The sequence below is a fragment of the Mugil cephalus genome, chromosome 9, assembly GCF_022458985.1.
Source record: "Mugil cephalus isolate CIBA_MC_2020 chromosome 9, CIBA_Mcephalus_1.1, whole genome shotgun sequence".
In the NCBI taxonomy this organism is placed as follows: domain Eukaryota; kingdom Metazoa; phylum Chordata; class Actinopteri; order Mugiliformes; family Mugilidae; genus Mugil; species Mugil cephalus.
In genome coordinates this window covers 6,111,384-6,132,834 of record NC_061778.1, presented here as the reverse complement: position 1 = coordinate 6,132,834, position 21,451 = coordinate 6,111,384, and the positions used below count along the sequence as shown (strand labels likewise).

Genomic DNA, 21,451 nt, shown 5'->3' with positions numbered 1-21,451 from the left:
TTCCTTCTTCTGTCTACTTTGTTAAAACAAGGGGCAACAGCATCCTGCTGTGTTGACATCTCCGGGTAGCTGCAGCCACTTGAAGCATATCGAACTCCACTCCAGCGAGATGGGGAGGAATTCGGGAAGATTCGAGTCCTTGCTTTTGCATTTATGCGGAAAATTATGAGCAGAGCCTCAGGCAGCCTTCCTTGAGGAGCTTTATGGTTTTTTAATCTTTCTACAAGTTAGACGCTTTGCATATATTATTAATTCTAAAGGCTGAGTAATACTTAACAGTAGCTCGGAATCAATTACAATTACAGTGCGGCTTTGGTCATGGTGCTGTCCGTCAACATTTCTCCTAACTGTAGATACGTGGGCCGATATTTTGACTGCGGCTAACAGCGGTGTAATTCATAAGCGCTAAACATTGCTCTTTGAGTTCATTTCAAAGCACAAACTTGGTCACAACAAAATGGCAGTTTTCAAGTTGTTCATATTTTAATCCGCACTTTGTCTCTCTTTTTTCTTTTTTTTTTCTTTTACAGTGGCATAGTTGAAAAAAATGAATATTCAATACCGAGAGGAGAAAAAAAAAGCAAACCTCACACATCCCCCATAAAAAGCAAAATTAATTACAGCAATTAAACCTTTGTACAAAATGAGTTATTTATAGCATCATACTGAACTAACAAAATAACATGTATGAGCATTGGCAATGTGGTTCAGTGTCTTTGATGTGGTGATTATATACAATGAGGGGATGTCTGATTCACCAATGCCTCAACATGTCATTAATACTGTTTGCAGCAAACTCAAAGGCCATAACGGTGATACTTGTCTTTTTCATGATAAGTTATAGGATTAAAAAATGGAAAAGTTAATGTCAGACAACTACTTTAGGAATAACAGCAATAATATCAATCAATATAGTATCATATAATAAATGTCAATCAGTCATAATAATAAATACATATATTTTCATTTTTTTCTTATTTTTTTAACATTTTAAGCAATTTATTAGAATCCCTGTTTGAAGAAATCTTCAAAAGTGTGAAAACACTCTCATCAAATTGATGTGAACTGATATGATCTGAAGTTAAAATAACCAGTTTTTCTTCCTTTTACTAAAATCGAATACTTACATATTATTTACACGCCTTTTGGCAAAACATACCATTGTTGGATAAATGGGGGAAGAAAAAAAAACTTGTGGAATACTTTAAATACTGCTAATATACAAATTGTAATGTGTCAGGGATCCCAAGATTCGACAATATTGTTCACCAATATTCACGTTAGCAAAGTATTTTACAGCAATATCCACACATTGAGCATAGTTGTTCAATAAAATTCAACATAAATACTACACCCCTGGAAGGTTCCACTCATTCAGTTTGGAGCTTACGTCAAATACCCAACCAAAATGAAAAGTTCATGACGTTAACCGAAATCTTCATCATGTGTCTGGCACCGTCCCTCCATCTAGACTCATATTGAATCCTGAGACAAGAAACAGTTGATGTGTTTTTTTCCCCCCCTCTGCGTTAGTCCTCAGACTTTGTGCTTTAATTTTTCCAACGTGTTCTGTGTTCAGACAAATCAAGAGTGTCAGCAAAAAACTGAAAATAAACCAGTGCAGGAATTTACAGACGGTGCTGGGAGGGACATGATTTCATCCAAAGACAATCGCAAAGATTGTGCTTCTACATTTTGTTTTGCCAAAGTATCTGTTTGGTTCTATGATTTTATGTTTTTTAACATGTGCAGTATGGCTGTACTGAGGAACACTCCAGGCAACACCCAAGACAATTATTTAATCCTTTGATATTAATATTTGATGAATTGATGTATTTAACATATTCTGCCCTTAAAGGAAAAAAAAAAAAACTTGAGTAAATGAACATTTGTTGTTGCTTCTGAATTTTAGAAAAACCTGCAAAAAGTTGTGTAACATGTAAAGTAAAAGAGAAAAAAAGTTAATGCAGGCAACGAAAGAACTGGCAAAAAATTGTACAGCCTTTAGGCACAGTGTAACTGAAATAAAATAACCCAACTGATATGTTTTATGTTAATTACAAAAAGGAGAAGGCTATTTTGCGAGTTTGAATGTTTGGAAAAGGAGCACATCCAAGCATGAGCTTTCCAGAAAAACCAAAGTAATCATCAGTAAAATAACCAGATTATTTTGTCACACTGAGGCAGCTTAAAATTGTACGTCTGTGGTTGAAAGTTGTCATGAAATGAAGGGAAACGGTAAAAGCAGCCTAGATGAAATACTCTTTCTTCTCCTCTGCGTGCACATGGTTTCCCTCAGCATTAATGATAGCTGTGTCAGCATCGGGGGCGTCCTCCGCTCCTTTGGCCTCATGCGTCAGATACGTCCCTGTAAATACAAAGAGTCAAAGAAAGTTATGCTGCCTGCTGAGGGCACGTCCATTTACTGCGAGCCAGCAAATTGTTATTCAAGTGTCCTCTTTTACCTTTATGTCTCGCCAGATATCGTGCGAGGACTATTATCAAACACAAAGTGATGAAGACCACGACTGCAACGACACCGCCGATTAAAGCGTGGTCAGGTCCGTGTTGGCCTAAAGCATTAGGATCTGAAACAGGACAGAAGGAGAAGGAGAGAAACATGGAGGAGTATTAGCAACATAGCATTAGCAACTGCAAGATGCTTTGGCACTGTGTCACACAGCTGGAGGCATTTATTAAACAGCATTGAAAATGTTTTGCTCCTGTAATTACCCTGAAATAAATCCAGATGCAGCTTTTGTGCTGGAAAACTGTCATATTTAGAGCAATTTGACATTGCTTCTTTAAAGTGCCTGATTTGTGGTATAAAAGAAGTAAGTGTGTTGCTTGGTTTGTATTTTGCCAACACACTATATTTTATGTTTCTGCTTGCCACATTTTTCTGCTTATGATCAGGAGTTTTAAATAAGTGTTATTTAACACGGGACATCCTCTGAGGTGTTACCGAGGCAAGAGCACGTCTTTGTGTCTGTCCTGTAACAAGCTGTGAGTGGCTGTGTCTTTACTGTGCACCTTGTGTGCTCTCATTATCTCAAGCTGATGAATGGCCATAGCTTGTGCTCAATTTTGCAAAGTGACCCTGGGAAATGACGGCGGGGATGTTTCTACAAACCTCATCTGTTAACAAAATGCAACCCTAATTTTCAACATCCCAAAGCGTGAGACGTTTAAAAAGAGAAAGAAAAAAAAAACATGAACTTGTGTTGTAACATGCAGTTTAACTCCATGCAGGATCAAATCACCACACTCGTTTTTACCAGAGACTCACAAGCACGCACTTCCAACTTAAAGCAATAAGTGTTTTAGTGGAGCAGCTGAATTAAGTCGTTTTTTTGTTGCATGTTGATGGATATAATGATCTGTACAAGTGATCACAGTCAGCAAGGAGCATGAGCAATTTTCACATCACATTCGGTTGGTGCACGCTGCCACAGAAATGAGACACATTAAACGGCTGCATGGCACAACGCAACTTCCTGCTTATCCGTTCACCTTTGTCAAAACAGAAGTAACTCATGAAAACACTAAGTGAAAAGCCGTTATGCAATATCTAGGCTATTCTTCTCAGTATGAATTTGATAGCTTTAATTCATGATGGCTACACTTATCTATCTATTCAGACATTAGAAAAAGCTTCAGAGGCAACGAGAGGGTAAATAACATTAGAATAACCACCTAATATATAACACACACCAGCAACAGCACACAGGGGCATCAGTGATTCACTTTTTGCCTCATAAGATTTTTAAACACATGAACTAGGAATCTTGTTCAAATGCTTTACATCAGTTCTCACATAGAAACCATACAGTTTAAATCATAAAAACACGTAAAACTCACAAATAAACTCAATTGCTGCAACCACGTATTGTGCACAAAGATTCAATTATACCTAACCCTAACCCTATTATTAGAGAATAAAGCTACACAGTCACAGGCCTACACACTGGCTTAAATACAGTCTTCAGACTAGCTCAAACTAAAAAAGAAACATACTGTGTGATAACTTATGCAGCCTGTGACATGGCTATAGAGAAAGCGACTGGCGTCAGCAGAGTGAGCATCCATGCATGGTGATGATGTGGCTCATGCTGGGTGAGGCCATGATGTATCCTGACCCAGAGCCAGATCCAACATCACACACTCTAAATCTGGCCGGCAACGATCGTCTGCTGGAATATTTACCTGTCGTAGGCCCTGGAAAGTCTTTGGCTGTTGCCATGGTTGGAGACAGTGAGAGCAGAGAGGGGAGACGAGGGGAACAACACCGTGATAAAAAAGGTAGCCACAAGATTCAAAAGAAAACACAAGAAAGTAGCATGGTCTTAGAGTTTACTTTAACAGTGAGCCGAGGAGACGGAAAGCAAAGCCTGCTGTCAGAGCCATGCTTAACTGGGCATAGTGGAAACGTTCACTCAGAGAGCAGCACAAGATACACTGACTAGAGCTAGGCCAAGAACAGAGCTGTAGTACATACAGTATTGACACAGGTAGGTTTGTACTTGGGTTAGTTCAATGAAGAATAACCCTCTTTCCCTTAATTTTGGTATTTGCTGAACTGATCTGTTAAATAATTTGTACTAGATACTGCTTTTATTATTAACAGTATTATTAATTAATTAGCATAAAAAATAAAAATTTCATTCACCAGCATAATTTCAGGAAGAATATATTTAATTGCTCACAACAGTGGAGTTCAATAAAAAACTTGATTATTTGTATTTTGTGTGAACTGATCCTATTCTATTAAATCTTCTCCTGAATCTATTCGAACACATCAAGGCATCATATTCTACTTCAGACAACTTTTCCATTTGTTAGTCATTTAAAGGTGGCTTGCTGAAGTTCCTACCACTTGGATACACATTCCTACTGCTAGTATTAGGCAATTTCTCCGATCAACAATTAAATTAGACTAAAATGATCTGAAATCTCAAATTTTAAAACAAAATCATTCAAACTTCCTCCAAAATCTGTGGTTTGATTATCAAAATGAAGCACATCCTCACCACGTTAGTAATCTTTGTATTGTCTCCATCAAAATACCCAAGCTGTTTTTCCTGTTAAGGCAACTACAGTATTTAGCATGTTTTTGCTAGCATGTTGAGTTTTATGACTTTGTCAATAGAGGGTATGCATTGACATCACTGCATGCCTGGGGCCGCACCCCCCAAGACCGGGAAAAATGTAGATTGTGTTGGGTTTTAAGGGGTTAAGTAAGGCCTTCTGCCCGTGTATAACACTGGGAAAAATCAGGAAGAATGTTTCTTCCACTGTCTCAACATATAAGGAGTTGTGTTCCACTTTGCTGCAGCTTGCTCACAGACTAGGATACATCACACCCCAGTATTTCACACGCTGGAAACCAGATAAAGTCAATTGGCTACACATGGAAATTCACTGACACATGAGAGGCAGCGCCCCTTCTCCTTCTGTATGGGCGGAGCCTAGGTAGAACAAGGTCACTGTGTCTGCTTGGATGAGGGCTTCGGTTTTTTCCAACCTTAAGGTGGATAGGCTGAAGTGTCAGCACTGAATCAATACCTATTCTCTGTGTACCAAATAATTAACCTAAACGTGAGAAATTGTCGCGTGATTTGTGCCTTGGCGGGACTATCCTTTCCAAAAGATATAAAGATCCTGGGCTGAAGGAGTGGAAAATATCCTCCTTCGACAATTATTAGATCAAATTAAGGACAAATGGACTCAACAATGATACATATGAAATAGGATGGATTTGCAAAAGTGGACTCGCCTCAATTTCAGTTAGTTTAAGTCAGTTTTAGGTCATTTCAGTTATGATAAATGTAGCTGAATAAAAGATTCGAACGCTAAGAGCTTTACTGAGAAGTAACATTAACCATACAATACCATTAACCATACAATACTGTAGTGTCCAACTGGACGTTAAAAGGAGGATGAGGAGTGATCACAAATATTCCGTTCCATTGTTTTATTGTCATTTATTGTTGGAACTGAAATAGTTACTGTCGAAGAAATGCTGCTAATCTCCATGCTCAACTGTCACAGTGGCCGTAACCACAGATACTTCGCTGGCTATGATGTCACGTGCCCTCTATACCCTCTATATAGCAAAAAGTCATAAAAGACAAACACTACCATTAACTCTATCAGGAGAGAGGTACTGGTAATTTAATTATAAGTGCATGTGTTTGTATTTCATTGCAAAGACAGAAACGATTCTGCCTGAAAACTAAAGTATAAATGCTGGTGCTTGCACTTGTGCAATGAGACTGTAAATACATGATGTGGTAACTTGCTTCTACGGTGTCTGCATATTGTCGGAGCTAATCTGAAACAGCAATAAAAATGCCGGTGAGGCAACAGTGCTGTGTATAGACGTGAAGTGCGAAGGATAGAGGGCTGAATTCATCAAGTAAAACAATGCTATTTTCTAGCTCAAAGCCTGGTTGTTACCTCATCAATCATCAAGTTCGTGTTCAGTGTCATGTTTGTGAGTGCATGGAGCGTTGCGGTGGGGCCATGGAGGGGGTTGCGAGCGTGACCGCCTATGCCTGGTGTGGGGAATGTCGGCATGAGAAGACTGTTAGAACGGAGGCTAGGGAGGGAGGCAGGGGAGCTGGAGACGGAGGCACTAAGGTGATGACGTCTGCTAAATGAAAATAGGAACAATGGCGAGCAAAAACAAATCTCTCTGTGGGGAACGGGCTCAACGTTACAGCAAAATCAAACAGCAGAAATCAATTACTGGTCATGGCTTAATTCACCTCAGCGAATATAGGAACAAAAAAATGCACAGACGATAAAATACAAAGACTCGAGCTCTGAGTGAGTGAATCCTTACAGCAATATCTTTGGGGAAAGGATGAGTCACGCATCAAGGGCTAATTTCCTACATCTGTTAAATTTTAGTGATTGATGATTGATTAGTAAAAGGGCTTCTCACAGAGAATATGAAACTTGCTACATGTCACGCTTGTTGAGGTGAAAATGTACGGTCAATGACTGTGAAATGTGAGGCTAAGAGGTGAGGACTCAGGCTGCAGCTTCATAGATGGATGCAGACCTTTCCCAAGCCATATTTAATTAAACTACTATCTGTTATTACCCCAACATCTCATATACAGTGTTTCCTCACTTCTTTAATACGTTGCATTAAGGAGCATAATTTCATATGGTGATAAATTGCAGCAGACTGGTGACATTTATGGCTGCTCAGCTCTCCTGTCATTAGCAAATTGGGTTTAGAGGCTGAAATGATCCGAAGAGACCTGGTAAGTATTCAGCCAGACACAATGTAGCTCTGAAGAATGACTGTCATCATCAGTGGAAATGTGCTTGTCTCTCACATCTTTTATCCGCTGTAGTCAATTTTTCATTCTTTCCTTGCAACCAGGACCTTTGTATTTCATGTGAGAGAGCTGCTGAGAGTTATCCACTTTGTCATTTCCTCGGTTCATCTTCCAAAGCGTGAGAAACAGCTTCCTGGCACATATGAGTCTAACAACTCAGGTTAATTCGCCATTTTTTCTTTAAATTTTGACAATAATGAGGAAATTTTGGCTGTAGCTTAAATGTGAGGAATGAAGCCTCTGCCCAGGACGTAGTGTCTGGATGCGACAAGATGATATAGACTATCCTGACTATCACTGCCCACACCTGCACAATGAGCACGCTGAAAGAAGAGACTGCCTTAGCAAAAGCTGAGAGGACGAATGTGTCATTCTTCTTCTCCTTCATTTCTTCCCAGTGAAGGGCTGTCTCCTCCCCAAAGCCTCCGCCATTAAACTTGTACAAAGCCGCCGCCGTGCATCCGTTAAATGCTCATAAGTTGAGAAAGTCTGGCGTCTGCGCTGTGATAAGTCGCTACCAAACAAACTGAACTCTCGCGTGGCACTGTTTAATTGGCAGAACTGGAAACGAATAAATCCGTGTTGAGTTTTAATATTCTGTCCTCGTTTCTGTATTTTTGTTTTTTATTCCTGGCTGTACTTGATAAATGTTATAAACATGGGCTGCAGAGGCCTTAATGATCCATTTCCTGCACCATGTCGCCTTTATTCTCTCAGCCTCTCCACTGTCTCAGGATTAACTTATCTCTCCTCCAGGCAGTATGCGAAAGCTAAATTCTGCATCCTTAACACTTTCTGTGTGTTTTCTCACAGAGAGAGTCCAAACACTAAACCCATGCAGTGATATGTAGCGAGGTGAACTGGGTATACTGCAAAGTGCTAAAGCAAGACTTGGATGAAGTGGATTCTTGAGTACATGGTCACCAAACCTTCAGGACGACAGATGTCTGTACTTTACTATAAGTGCTGGTTTTAAGATTGAAATATATACGTGAGCCTCTTGAACCAACCTCAAAATTACACATATTACCCCATCCTGGGTTCTTAGCTGAAAAACAAAACGCTTTTACAGATTTTATCCAAATTTTTCCAAAAGTAAACTGGGACTTGCTAATTTTGAAAAGTGGTACCCAACTTTAACATACCACGTTGAAGAATTGAAGAAATTTGCATAAATATTTCAATTAAAAGCTCATACGGTCAGTCCTATTTATTTATTTACACTGTTGAACTTACTAAACCAATGTAGCAATATTTACATGTTGAATAATCAGTGGGCGCCAATGGCTACCTTCACTGGATGCACCAGTCACTCACTGACTCCAGAGCTGGATAAGTAAGAAAAAGCTTTTTAGAAAGGCATTGTCCTAATCTTGCAGTGCAGCTGGTAGCTTTAGCTTAGCATAGGCGCAAAGACACCACGCAGCACCTGAAAACCCCCCACTTCTGTCGACACATCGGCATGACTGGTTTTCAGGTGCTGCGTGGTGTCTTTATGCCTGGCAGCAGTGATTTGACGGAATATAGTCCCAAATCTACATCTGCCGTAGACAATCCCTTCATGTTAATTGCATTGACATTTGAACTTGATGTGAATGTAGCCACAAGAAGTAATTAGGAAAATTCTCGAGTTTTTTTTATCACGTTTGCAAACGACTGGCTAATTGGCAACACTACATTATAGTGCCTATGCTAAGCCAAAGCTAACAGCTGCTTTGTATTAGGCTTGGATTTCTAAAAAGCTTTTTCTCACTTTTCCCACTCTGGGGAATAAAAGTGACTAAACTTAACATAGGGGTGGCGTGTCCCTTTAAATGGACAAGAAAATATACTGAGAAAAACTGAAATCTGTCTAATGTGCTTCAGTTGTTATGCTGTAACAGTAGTAGTTAAATATACCGCATGTCTATTCATTATCTGTGCCTGCTTGTCACAGGGTTGTGTGGGGTTGGAGTCAATAACAGCTGCTATTAGTGGCTGTTAAATGATTACCTGTCCACCTACCGCGCACAAATGTCATTCAAAAGTAATTTAAATGTTTCATACAGTCATTATTATCGGCAAATTATATGAGAGAAACATTGTAATTCCAGGAAAAGCTGAACTTCCTCTAATGTATATTAATGTGAATCTTATTGCTTTGTTAACGTATTATTATTTGGAGCCTTTTTCTCATCATAACTTTTACCTCCTGGCCATCCAGCCTCTCTAGTTTGAACTGATTTTGTAACTTTTTAATGAACACCAACCATCTTTGAGTTAGCGCACGGCGGGCTGAAAAGCCTCGACTGTGAAGCAACAAACTGATCATCCGTAGCAAAAGTAGCCCTTACTGAAGTACCCACCATATACAAACAGTATATATTCAGCGCTGCTGGTCCCCAGGTGGTTGCTGGCCTCACAGCGGTATGTGCCATTGTCTGTTTTGTTTAGTGTGGTGATGGTGAGCTCCCTGCCCTCCACGATCATACGCTCAATGTCTGGCAGCTCTCCTCCATCTTTAGACCACAGCACTGGCTCTGGTCTGTGGGAAAACAATATACAAAACAACACTGTAGACAACTTTTCCTCTTTATTTATTGCTACATGTGAGTTTCTAGATCCTCACAGAAATAAACAACAGAAATGAATGCAATGAAGAGGAATCACATGCCTACTAATAAATTCCATCTTACTTTGGGTTTCCTTTGGAAACACACTCCAGTTTGAAGTATTGTCCTTCTTGTGGGATAATTACTGAATGTGCGATCTCCAGATGAGGAGCATCTGTTAGGAAGAGACAAAAAATAAATCGAATGTTATGGCAGTATTATTCGCTGAAGGTTTTAACTCACTGACAAACTGTTACAGTAGTTAGCTGTACCCGTTGGGTAGCACTTAGCTCTAAGCCCGTATCCCTGTTCTGCTTTGGTACTAATCCCTTACCTGAAAACTAATCCTACACTAATCCAGGACAAATGCAAAGCTAAACCTGCGGTCACAAATGTAATCCCAATCCTTGTATTTCCTCTCAATGCTAATCTCACACCTAATCCAGTTTTGCGAGTTATGACAGCACTCACAGTGGACCTCCAGGACCTCGGTGGTCGTGTGTGGGTTGGACAGAGACACGTGCTCCACGCTGCAGGTGTACGCAACGCCGTCATCCCGTCGATCCACCTGGAACTGGAGGCTACTCCTCACCGAGAATGACTTTCCTGTAGCGTTCACCTCCCTAGTGCCTGCAGAGAGTCGGAAAATGAGGCGATGTACAGTTAAGATTTTGAATATTTTGGGGGATTTGATAAAAAATAAATAAATAAATAATAAACTGACAAAGAATCAGCTGTGTAAAAAAAAAAGTGAGAAGATTTTATTTCAGGATGTTGCTTTTCTGAAGTATACAGCCTCAGCGTTGTTGTTGTTTTTCCTCTGCATCTCCTTTGAGGGAGAGAATCTTTGGCCTTTGAAAGTCGAGTCAAAGTAGAGTGAATAGTGAAGGGAGAGCAATACGAGCGTTGACTCGGTTGGTTGGGTGTGTTTGCTCCTCCAGGACCATCTCTCAAACACCCCAGTCAACACAAACAGGCACACTCTCCCCCAGCAGCAGGGGGTGGATTTCTATTGTAGTCACACTTTTCTTCCTCTTCTTTGTCTTGGTTTCATGCAAAAATATCCCCCTCCCTAACTCAGCTTCACATCTTTGATTTGCGTTTGAGATTTTTTTTCCCTGCCTTGTGAGGCTGTCTTCATTAAGAGGGTCCTCTTAACTTATAATTGGAAGCATTTCGTTGTGGTTTGCTGCTGCTCTCCTGTCAGCATTTAGTGTCGTACTGCTACTACCAACAGCTGTGCACAGCTATTGGATCTGAACAAGGCAAAATGGACAAAAGCATCACCTAACAATGGTCTCACAAGGACTTTTTTTTTTTTTTTAGAGAAGCCACTGTTCTCATCACAACCTCTCTAACATCTTCCTCACGCTAAATCCTCTTCCTCCCCCTGGACTATCTGCCGCCCAGAGCAAGTCAATCGATATATATATATATATGCGTATGTACTTGCCCCACTCCACATGAAAGCAGCGTGGCCACAAAATCCCTGCGTCTATTAAATACTAAAAGACCCCTGCAATGAAACCCAGATCACCTACATCACCATCATTTTGGGCTGAACTGTTCCATTTGTTCCTCTCCAACGATTCTCTTTGATTTTTGTCATGTGGAAGGGGATTAATATTTTATTGGAGCTACCAGTGGAGGCTCTATTACTATTAAGGCTGCTAAAACTCCAGTACTGAAATGGCTTGATATGACCCGTAGGCACTGTAGTTTAAGTACAGATGCACACAAATGAGCAAATGAGCAAATATTGACTTTTTATATAGATATATTTCGTTTAGTAGGACAAAAGGTATAAACTGAAGCCTCAGCTTATTGTGCTTATCCTTCTTATCTTCTTACTATATACAGTTTTGTCAACTATCTTTCATAAGAAGGAACAAAGACTGATGCAAACATAACCAGGACCACAGTATTTAAGGACCTGTGAATTTATGAACAGTAAGTTTGTATGTGCATGATAATCTGCTGTGTTAATTATTGTTATTGCTCTCTTTTGTTATATAGAAACTGAATTTGTGATTGTTTTGTACATGTGTCCCCAGATCTCCACACAGTAAGTGATGTGTGTGAAAGAGCGGCAGTAGATGATAAAAACTGGGGCCTGTCAGACAAGTAACCAGCAAGGTTACTTTAATTGTTGACATTTATTGTCAACATCAATAGCCATTGAGGGTATGTGTATAGAGATGTTTTCCATTTGACAAATTAATATTTTATAGTCTTACCCATTCATTTCTTATCGCGGTCATATTGGGAACACTAAAGGTGTAACTATTTTTGATAAACCACTCAAATTTCAATGAAAGTGATCATCAACAATTGTATATGTTAAAATGGCTAGTGCGCAGGATATCACGAGATCTTTAGGCAATGCGATGAAAAATATCATTTTTATGAGCAATTAAAGTTTGAAGTCGGAAAGCCTGGAGGAGGGTTAATGACCATTTATTAATATCAAACCATCATTTCAAGGTTTCAGTTTTTTTCCCCATGGTTTCCAGAAGGTGCCTCAGATATGAACCATTTAAAGTAGGGGTCAAACTTTCTCAGGCCAAGGACCCCTAAACTGATGGAGAGATTAAGTAGGGACCCCCTACCTACTATATGTGTTCTATATTAAACTCTGCCTATGTATAAATAAACATTATTATTAGCATTTTGCATTCAATATTAAGATATCCCTTATCCGTTTACTGAAATATGTTGGATTCATGTTAATGTATAATTAAAGAAATTTAAATTTGTGGGGGTAAAATATACAAAGAATGTCTAACCAACCAAAGATTTTGCGACCCCCCCCTGCAGTACCTCTGTGGACCCCCATAGGGGTCGCAGACCCCTGTTGAAGATTTAAAGTATACTAAAGTTGTTTCAAAAACAACACTGTACTTTTCGTCTTTAACTTCATTTTTCTTGTACTTTCTTGCTCCCATACAGTAACCACACATAAATTGTTTTTGCAATTCAGGAAAAAAATTTCAAATCTTTTTCAAATTTGCAAATTACTGCAGGCTAAATTTGGACATGGACCATCATCAGTCTGATGATTATCAATTCCTGGTGCAGCTTTTCCTTGCGTGAAGCACAAGGTCAAACTTCAGAATGATAAATCGCAAGAGAGTAACACAAATGACAAGGGTTTGAAGAAAAACTTCAAACATTACATATCATTTGAACAAACAGGAAAGTCAGTCGCCTTTGCCTTTGAGAGTCAGAGGCCTTGACTGTACAGCCCCGAAGTACAGGAGGAGAACGCGAAGTGCCTCTGTGGCATTAAACACAAATCTCTCTAGCTTTTCCTCTCATTTGTCAAGTCCCCCTGCAGCATCAGAGCTACAACAGAGAAGCTGTCATTCTGTTTCAAGGCAGCTGCAAGCGTTGCCAGAGAGCACGCGCAGGCAGCTTTCGTAAGAATGGCAACGTGCCAAGGTGCAGTTGCTTTGAACGAAAACCCCTAAGACGCCATCAGAACCAGGCAACTAGGGGCACCCCTCTAATCACCACCTTACTATCTATATCAACACAAAGTGTACCTCAGTGATAGGACCTGATTTTAAAGCTGGCAATAGGATAAGGTAAGGTATTAAGATCTTGGCTTCCCTTTGAGGCTTGAACCTTGAAGAAAGAGGACCACAACTATTTAAAGTCTAGTTTATTGCGAAGATGTCAGAGACCTCATGTAAAAACACTTATTTTACTCATACAACATTTTAAAATTATGCCTCTTTTAATGTGAGAACCTCTCTGTCAGAGCAGTTTGAAACCTGCTCCCTGCTGACCAGTAATTACAGCCTAAAATGTTTTGAGAAATTTCCTTCGTTCTGTGGCTTCATTTCTCAATTCATTAACTACAGAGATTTCCTTTAAGTTTAAACTCATGAAGTATATATTTTTTTACTTCATTTGGCCGCTGTGAGGGTCTTTAACTTCACATCGGAACATGTTTATCCTTAATGAACAATCTAACACATTTAGTATTTTGTTGAGGGTAAATACTCTGCTGGTAAATGTGTGGCTGGGTTGGTTTCCGAGGTGGCAGATGTAGTGGGTTTTCTATCAGGTTGAAACATGTGGTCATACGATGCTTCAATATGTTCACACATTAAGATCTCATCGAGGCTAACAGGTGTTTTTAATTAATCCGCTTTCATTTTCTAGGATACTGTATAGCCGGATAGCAATTAAGCTTTAATTACATATTCATAATGTTGTTTTTACAATATCGATGTTAACAGCTGTTTAAAATTTGACATTGTGGCATAGACATTTTCTTCATAATTCACAAATCTTGTGTTTAATCAAAGCTCAAATTTGGGTTCTCGGGGATGAAAATATCTCCTGTAGCATCCAGATATTAAATGAGACCTGAGTCTATTGAGTTGAGTTGTGGCAACACAACAAACCTTGTGACACATCAGGTTAAACCACAACACAGAATAAGAGGCATTTATGATGAGGAGGACAGAAGAGGAGAGAACATTGTCAGAATTAAGATGTTAAGTTTTCATTTTTATAATAGTTTTTAATAACTAAAAAATCATTTATTTTAATGACATTATTATTTTACTTATTTCTTTTTTTGTAATGTGAAACAGTATTTTCACATATTTTGTATGATTTTGTCTATGTTTGGGTTTCCTTTTGTTATATTAGCTCGGCTATATAGTAAATGAGGCCACTACCTCAGTATGCTTCAGAGTTTAAGATAAATAAATAAATAATTCTCATGTTTTTTTATTCTTCATGAAGCCATGATTTGAAACACACTACTTTTTTAGGTTTACCAGAGACATTAGGGTGTATTTACACAAAGTATCCGTATTGGATCAGAATTGCGGATACCAGTCTGAATTTTACTCAGTATCGGGTCGGAAAGGAAATCGTTGGTGTGGTTATAATCAGATCACAAGACAGGAGACAGTGGCTGGAAATGTACCAATGTAATGTAATGATTTACTCTGGATAGAAGACAGATATCATCCGGCATTTTATTGCTGTACTGAGTGGGACAAATTAAAGAACTAACTATATCCACACAACCCTGTGTTTTTATTGAATTTGTTTCTTATTTTATCATTATTGTAATAAAATGTATAATCAGCTTGTTTTCGTACAATGGTTTTAAACTAAAGTTTTATCTTACCACCAAAATCCATAATGCCTCCATGACTTTCTACAACATCCTCTATAGCTGCTAAGAATTTAATTTGTTTACAACCGTTTTATGTTCAGCTTCTAAGGCAAAGGTGTTCAACAGGGGGTCCAAGACCCTCAGGGTGTCTGCGGAGGTAAAATATTTAGACATTGGAATATTTTTTTAGACATTTTTTATAAATTTAAATTTCTTTAAACACACATTAACATGAATCCAGCCTCCTTTACACAGTAGACCCTGCCCCTATTGCTGCCGAGCCAATCACGAGGCCACATATTACACACAGGTTACAAGCATGTTTATGGCAGTTGAATACTACCCCACTTTTGGTTGTTTGAAATAAAAAAAACAAAGCAATAATATTTGAACCTGTGTATCATTTGAATATCTTTATATTGAATGCAAAATGATGATAATGTATATTTTAGAATACCATTCTATTCTTAGATATTCTCACACTTTCCCCGGACCATTTTGCACCTGTCTTAAAACTCAATTTACACTTACCACCTGTCCCTAACATAATTAGACAGTAGAGGGTTAGAGGCGCAATGGCCGCAGCGGCACAGGGGGATTTTATAGCTGATTTTAGAGCTCGCGTCAACCACACAACACACACAACTGTAAAAAAAAAAGTGTAAATATCTGCAGCAACACATCTGACTCCGAGCACAACATGCGTTTAATAAGCCGATGTCTTGTTCCTGCTCAAGTGCCATTCTCTGGCAAAGCCATGATGATCAAAGAATTAACAAGTGCATGAGGAGACCTTGGTCTTGAGGATAGCATCAGATGTGGCAGATGAGAAGGTCATTTTCTGAGGAAAATAAATATGTGCAGGAACAAATGATTAAACAAAAAGCAAAACAGAAAATGATAAAAAGAAAAAAACTGAAGTTAATTGATCTCGAAAAATTAAACACACATAATTAACTCCCTTTAATAAAATCCATAAAACACGTGTATTGACCTCGTTCTATGTCGTAAGAATTGGGTTGAATTAATAAATTAGGGTAGATCATATTACAACTAGAAGGCTTGAAGTCATCTGATGACACAACTCATTAGTTTGCATATTGAAATATTCACCACAGCCTTTCTCTGAGCTGCAGAAGATGCTCTGTAAGGGGAACACTGTGATGTCAGACATCCTTAGATTAAAGAGGAGTGTAGTGCAAACATGAATCACCTAGACCAATTTGTTTCCATTTTCTCTGGCAGCAAACAAGACTTAAAAGGTTCCCCCACTGATTGGAGAAAGTCACACTTGTTGCTGTTCACATTTGGCAGATCACAGTTAAAAGTTGCAACAAAGTCGAGAAGCGGGGGATCGTTAGGAACTCACACAGATGCAAAACTTCAGGGTAAAATACAAGCGTCAACCTCTGGGTCTGAGCGATGAAGCCCATGCAGAAATGCAAAAAATTGCAGTTCATCTAGTGGCCTCTTGAGGCTCCAAAAAGAAGCAAATCTCCATAGACCCCCATGTTAAAAATCCCAACCTTACAGAAATATTAAACATGCCTGGTGCAAAAAACGATTTGGTCTCAGTAGTTTATTTCACTATTCATGAAAACTATACAGAGGGTGAATTTTTTTTCTAATTCATTTGTTTAATTTTTTATTAAGGTTTAAAATTCTGCATAATTAAGGGCGTTCCTGTTTTGAGTGACAGGCCTGAGCTAACAGGTAGCTGAGAGTTGGGTGGGCGAGTCTCAATGTTTGACGCGACCCCCCATGTCCATATTTGGAGTATCTGAGTGTGGGCGGAGTAAAGCTCATCCAACATGATGACCGCAGGCTCCGCCCACTTCTGGCTTCATTTTCGAGGTTCGGAATCCAATGGGTGACGTCACGATGGGTTTGTCCATAATATATACAGTCAATGGTAAAATATTGGACTTTTTGTGATATTTTAACTTTATTTGTACTTACAGAACAGGAAGCAGAGACAATTCAAACAGGAGGGAATAGATTTAATACCAAAAACATGATAGTATGTCTTAATTCTAATGATTCAAATGTCCTGATATCTATGCTGAACAGAACTGTAAAGGGGAAATATAGGCCAACATGCAAAGACGGGGATAGTGGGTGGATTAATTCCTCAACAGATTACAATTTGAAGCGTAGCTGTCATTCAGCGACAAGTAATTTGTATTGCTCTATTCTTTGTAAACAAATTATTTGACACTAGATGACAGTTGCATTTTGAGGTTTGTAATGCTGTGTGCTTCTAATATAAATTGTTGGAAAACAAATCATCAGAGCATGAAATAAATATGCCATGTTTTCGCTATTACACCTGCTGTCGCATTGGAGCTTTGTAGGCTGGTCCCCCGGTGGGGATACATTTGACTGACAGCTGACACAGGCAGCAATGATCTTCCGCAGAAGAACCAATGACAAAACATGCTGCTCCCAGCACATACTCACTAAAGAAAGCTTTAAAGCAGCACCTACAAAAGACATGGATCCAGAGCACTGATTGACATTCCCCCTCTTTGACACTCTGAATGACGTTTGTTTTTTTTTAAGTCAAACCCTTCACTCTGCTAAGTTCTTTATCTCTCCTTGACTTGAGGATGCATCACACCAGGTCTGTTTGCTCAAGTGGCCTAATAAAACCCATTATATGCAGGAAGAACTACCAAAAGCACATTTGTATACAAGAAATCACCCTGGAGAGACCCGGGGCACTTGATCTTTTATAGAGATATGCACTTTTCACGTCATAAATAAATGCCATTTCCTACATTAAATATAAATGTTGACATTTTTTGTATTAATTTTCTTTATGCATTTTTATGGACTTGCTGACCTGAGGAGTGAACGAATCTCTTGCATTTATTTATGCAGCACCGCTGAAACCAGAAGCTGGAGCCATGTATGTGTAGCACCGCAAACCCCCTGGAACTCTAAGCCGCTGTCTTGCATTTCTTCATTTGTCTTATGTGCACATGTCCATATACGGGTAAAAATATCCACTTTTAAAGTTTTAAAAGGTTTGTTCTAAAGTACATTTCAAAACATAAAGAACAAAAGGAATCATCTCGGTGCCTCTTGAGATGGACAGCAAGTCGGGTTGTGATGTTGTGTACCAGCTCTCCACTGGCCTTTCAGGAAGCTACGTGCATGTCATTTCAACAAGAAAACTTCATATCCCAGCCCCTCTTCCATCAATCATCATGCCATGTCGGGCAGACACAGACAGAACCACCAAGAAAAAGCTCTCTGGTGCAAATCTTCAATAAAGAGCAACTGTCACACTGAGCCTCCACAGCAGGCTCCATTACATTAAAGAGCTCCGTGCAGCATACCTCTGCCATCAAATTGGGGGAAAACATTCCATTCCTATTTTTTAAAGTTTTTGTCTTTTTAGTGTTTTTTTTGAAAGCAGGGAAAAGATGGTGATAAAAGCTATAAAAATACAAAGTGCAGAGCTTCAGACAGTTTGGAAAGAGGTATACAAGAAAGCGAAAGCTTGTAGGGCACACTGTGTAACCACAGAAAAGTTCTGCTGGTTTACTGTGATCAGCACACATTTACAGTGCACCATCTGCTGCCTAACACATTGTCTCTGTACAATAATCCAACCCCGAAAAAGGCCAGATAACTTGTTTCACCATGGCTTAAAAAAAAATCACAGACAAAGAAATTTGGGATATGATGGCATACGGGAAAGTGCAACAGCGAAATCCAGCGAGAAGAACTTATCACATGCGGAAAATATTTCTAGCATTTGAATTAATTAACACCTGCAGGTTTTGTGCTCCTCATTATTACAAAGTGGTGGAGAATCTATTATTTTTTAACAGAAAATGTATCAACAAAAAGGTGAGATGATAAAAGAGCTGTTGGCAACTTTCAGTCGATTACAAACATCTTGCGTCTAAAATATGAGAATTCGATGCTCTTCTGTTTGCTTCAGTGTAAGAATCTTAGTATTTCTGACAAGTGCAAATCCTAGACTTGACATTCTCATGTGTTATAATCAGCTTGAGTGTTATGTGATTGATTTGTATTCTTATATAAATTGATCAACCTTCTGAATATGTAATTACTTTAATGCGCCCAACAATAAATACAGTCTGCTGTGCATAATCATTTGTCTATGTGCACTTAATTTTACAATTTGAATCGATACGGGACCGTCCTCTATGTCTTCGCTTTGGTTTTGTGGTGAACACTATTATTTGACAGCTTCCAAGGACAGCAGCAAAGCTGGCTGCAGGCCATGCGAATCATGGCACCGCTAAACCCCGGCCAGCGGAACAACGCATGAATATGAACACAAAGGAAAGCAGCTGCAGAATAGCTTGACAGTAAGGATGTCTCCCAGAGGGAACAAGTGGTAACAGAGAATACAATGCTCTGTTAAATCAACACCACATGCTTACCTTGGACCTCCTTGTCATTGCGGAACCACCGGATGTTGGCGGCTGGTTTGCTGCCTGGTGTGGTGCACGTCAGTGTGATTGCGTCCCCCTCCATGGCTGGCTTGGTAAATCCTGTGATCTCTGGCCGTCCTGGCACTCCTATGACGCATGGAAATATAAATCTAAACAGCATGCTGAATATGTGCTAAGTTACAGGTTGTAATCCTCCAGTTACTAGCTGACATTCCCATTAGGAGATATCCATGCACAATTCTTCAAATTTCTTGAGTATACTTTCCTACGAAAAAGGATTAGGGTCGCTGAAAAAAAAAAAATATTTAAAGCAAATAAAAAATTAAAAATCTGACTTTAACCTCAGAATTTTCAGGGAATTCAGAGATAAAAGTCAGAATTCTGAGAAAAAATTCAGAATTCTGAGAAAAAATTCAGAATTCTGAGATTTTAAAGTCAGAATTCTGAGATTTTAAAGTCAGAATTCTGAGAAAAAAAGTACAATTTTGAGAAAAAAAATCTGTTTAAGATCTGATTAAAGACAGAATAAAAATGACAGAAATCTGACTTTAATCTCAGAATAAATCTGCTCTAACTACAATTTTTTTTCAGTGGCACTAATCCTCTTCCATACTTGCCAAATGTATTTTTAAGGCAGGGTTTAAAAAAAAAGGGATATTAAACAAAGATTACAACAATGAAAAACATCCCAAAAAAAAAAAAGAACGAAAACAACAAGAATTACGGTAAATCAAGTTTCTAGATTCTATAATAAAATGAAAAACTACCACAATAAAAACCCTCTCCTTCAAGATTGCCATGCTGCCTTCATTCTTCCGGTTTATCTCTATAACTCAGAATGTGCAGGGATTCCCACTGACAGAATGTGAAGCATTAGCTGCAAATAATTGGCCTGTGGAGACTGCTCCAAAATGGACATGCTCACCCAGAACGGTGAGAAAGGCTTTGGTGGTCTTGACGGGCATGGTGAAGAGCGAGCAGGTGTACTGGCCCTCGTCCGACAGACTGACGTCACTGATTTTGATGGTGAGCTCCTGCGATGAAGCTCGCACCAGCTCGATTCGGTGGTCCCTGAGGGCTGTAAAAGAAAGGAGGTCACAAAGATTCACAGAGAGCACATAAAAAAAGAAGAAGAAGAAAAGAATTTACTAATGTCCATATTCAACCTGAATTCAGCTATGGCTGCTATTTTGCAAGGTACAATGTGCTATTTAAATGACCTTTACTAGAGCAAGGCTTTCAGTTTGTTGTCAAATCCTGCAAACACATACCGCGGCCAGTGGTTTGGAATATTCCCTTCATATTTGCATTCTAGGCTGACGGGCTTATTCGCAGTCAAGGAGAATACAGAAGGCATCAGTGTGAAGCGCTGGAGCGTAAAAAACAACTTACAGTAATCGCACAGTAATACATTTGAGGTATTGATTTACACTTTAACAACTTTTAGCAACCGACTCTACTCGTGACATTTCTCACCCGCTGTGATATCACATCGCCTATAATTGGAGTGTAAAATACTAAATATTTTCACAATTATTAAGCGACACCTCGGCCTGTTATGTTCACATATTATTTTCATCAAGTTAACTGCATCGTTCTTAATTTATGTTGTACAAATAAGTTGCACTCAAAAAGAATGCTGTGTCGAACATCTGCTTAAGTGTTTTCTGTTTAAATCTTGATAATCATGATTCACCAAGCCTTACTTCAGACTGAAAAAACAAACAAAAAAAACATAGCAGCTACACACAAATTAACAATTGCTGCTTATGCGGTAACAGACCTTTTCACAGCAGACGTTTTGATTTGTTTCTAAAAGCACGGGTGTCTTAATTAAGGCTGCGTGACACACAGGAGACGTTTTGCTCTGGTGACTCCTGGTTCACTGTCACGACTTGCTACTACATTTACTGAACTGAGCCATCA

The 21,451-nt window shown here is 39.0% G+C and overlaps 1 protein-coding gene across 3 annotated transcripts in view; it reads right to left on the bottom strand.

The window, feature by feature from the left end:
• Positions 1-460: 460 nt before the first annotated feature.
• Positions 461-21,451, bottom strand: part of cadm2b (cell adhesion molecule 2b) — a 141,381-nt gene continuing 120,390 nt past the window's right edge. For 2 of the 3 annotated variants that reach the window (XM_047594933.1, XM_047594930.1), the window contains 8 exons: positions 20,451-20,603; positions 19,514-19,651; positions 10,418-10,576; positions 10,031-10,121; positions 9,701-9,879; positions 4,207-4,233; positions 2,466-2,588; positions 461-2,368 (listed from right to left, as the gene is read on the bottom strand). In XM_047594933.1, coding sequence (XP_047450889.1) covers positions 2,250-2,368; positions 2,466-2,588; positions 4,207-4,233; positions 9,701-9,879; positions 10,031-10,121; positions 10,418-10,576; positions 19,514-19,651; positions 20,451-20,603 — 989 coding nt within the window. In that variant the 3' untranslated portion in view covers positions 461-2,249. The remainder of the gene's footprint in view (positions 2,369-2,465; positions 2,589-4,206; positions 4,234-9,700; positions 9,880-10,030; positions 10,122-10,417; positions 10,577-19,513; positions 19,652-20,450; positions 20,604-21,451) is intronic. The other variant, XM_047594932.1, reaches the window with a different exon arrangement.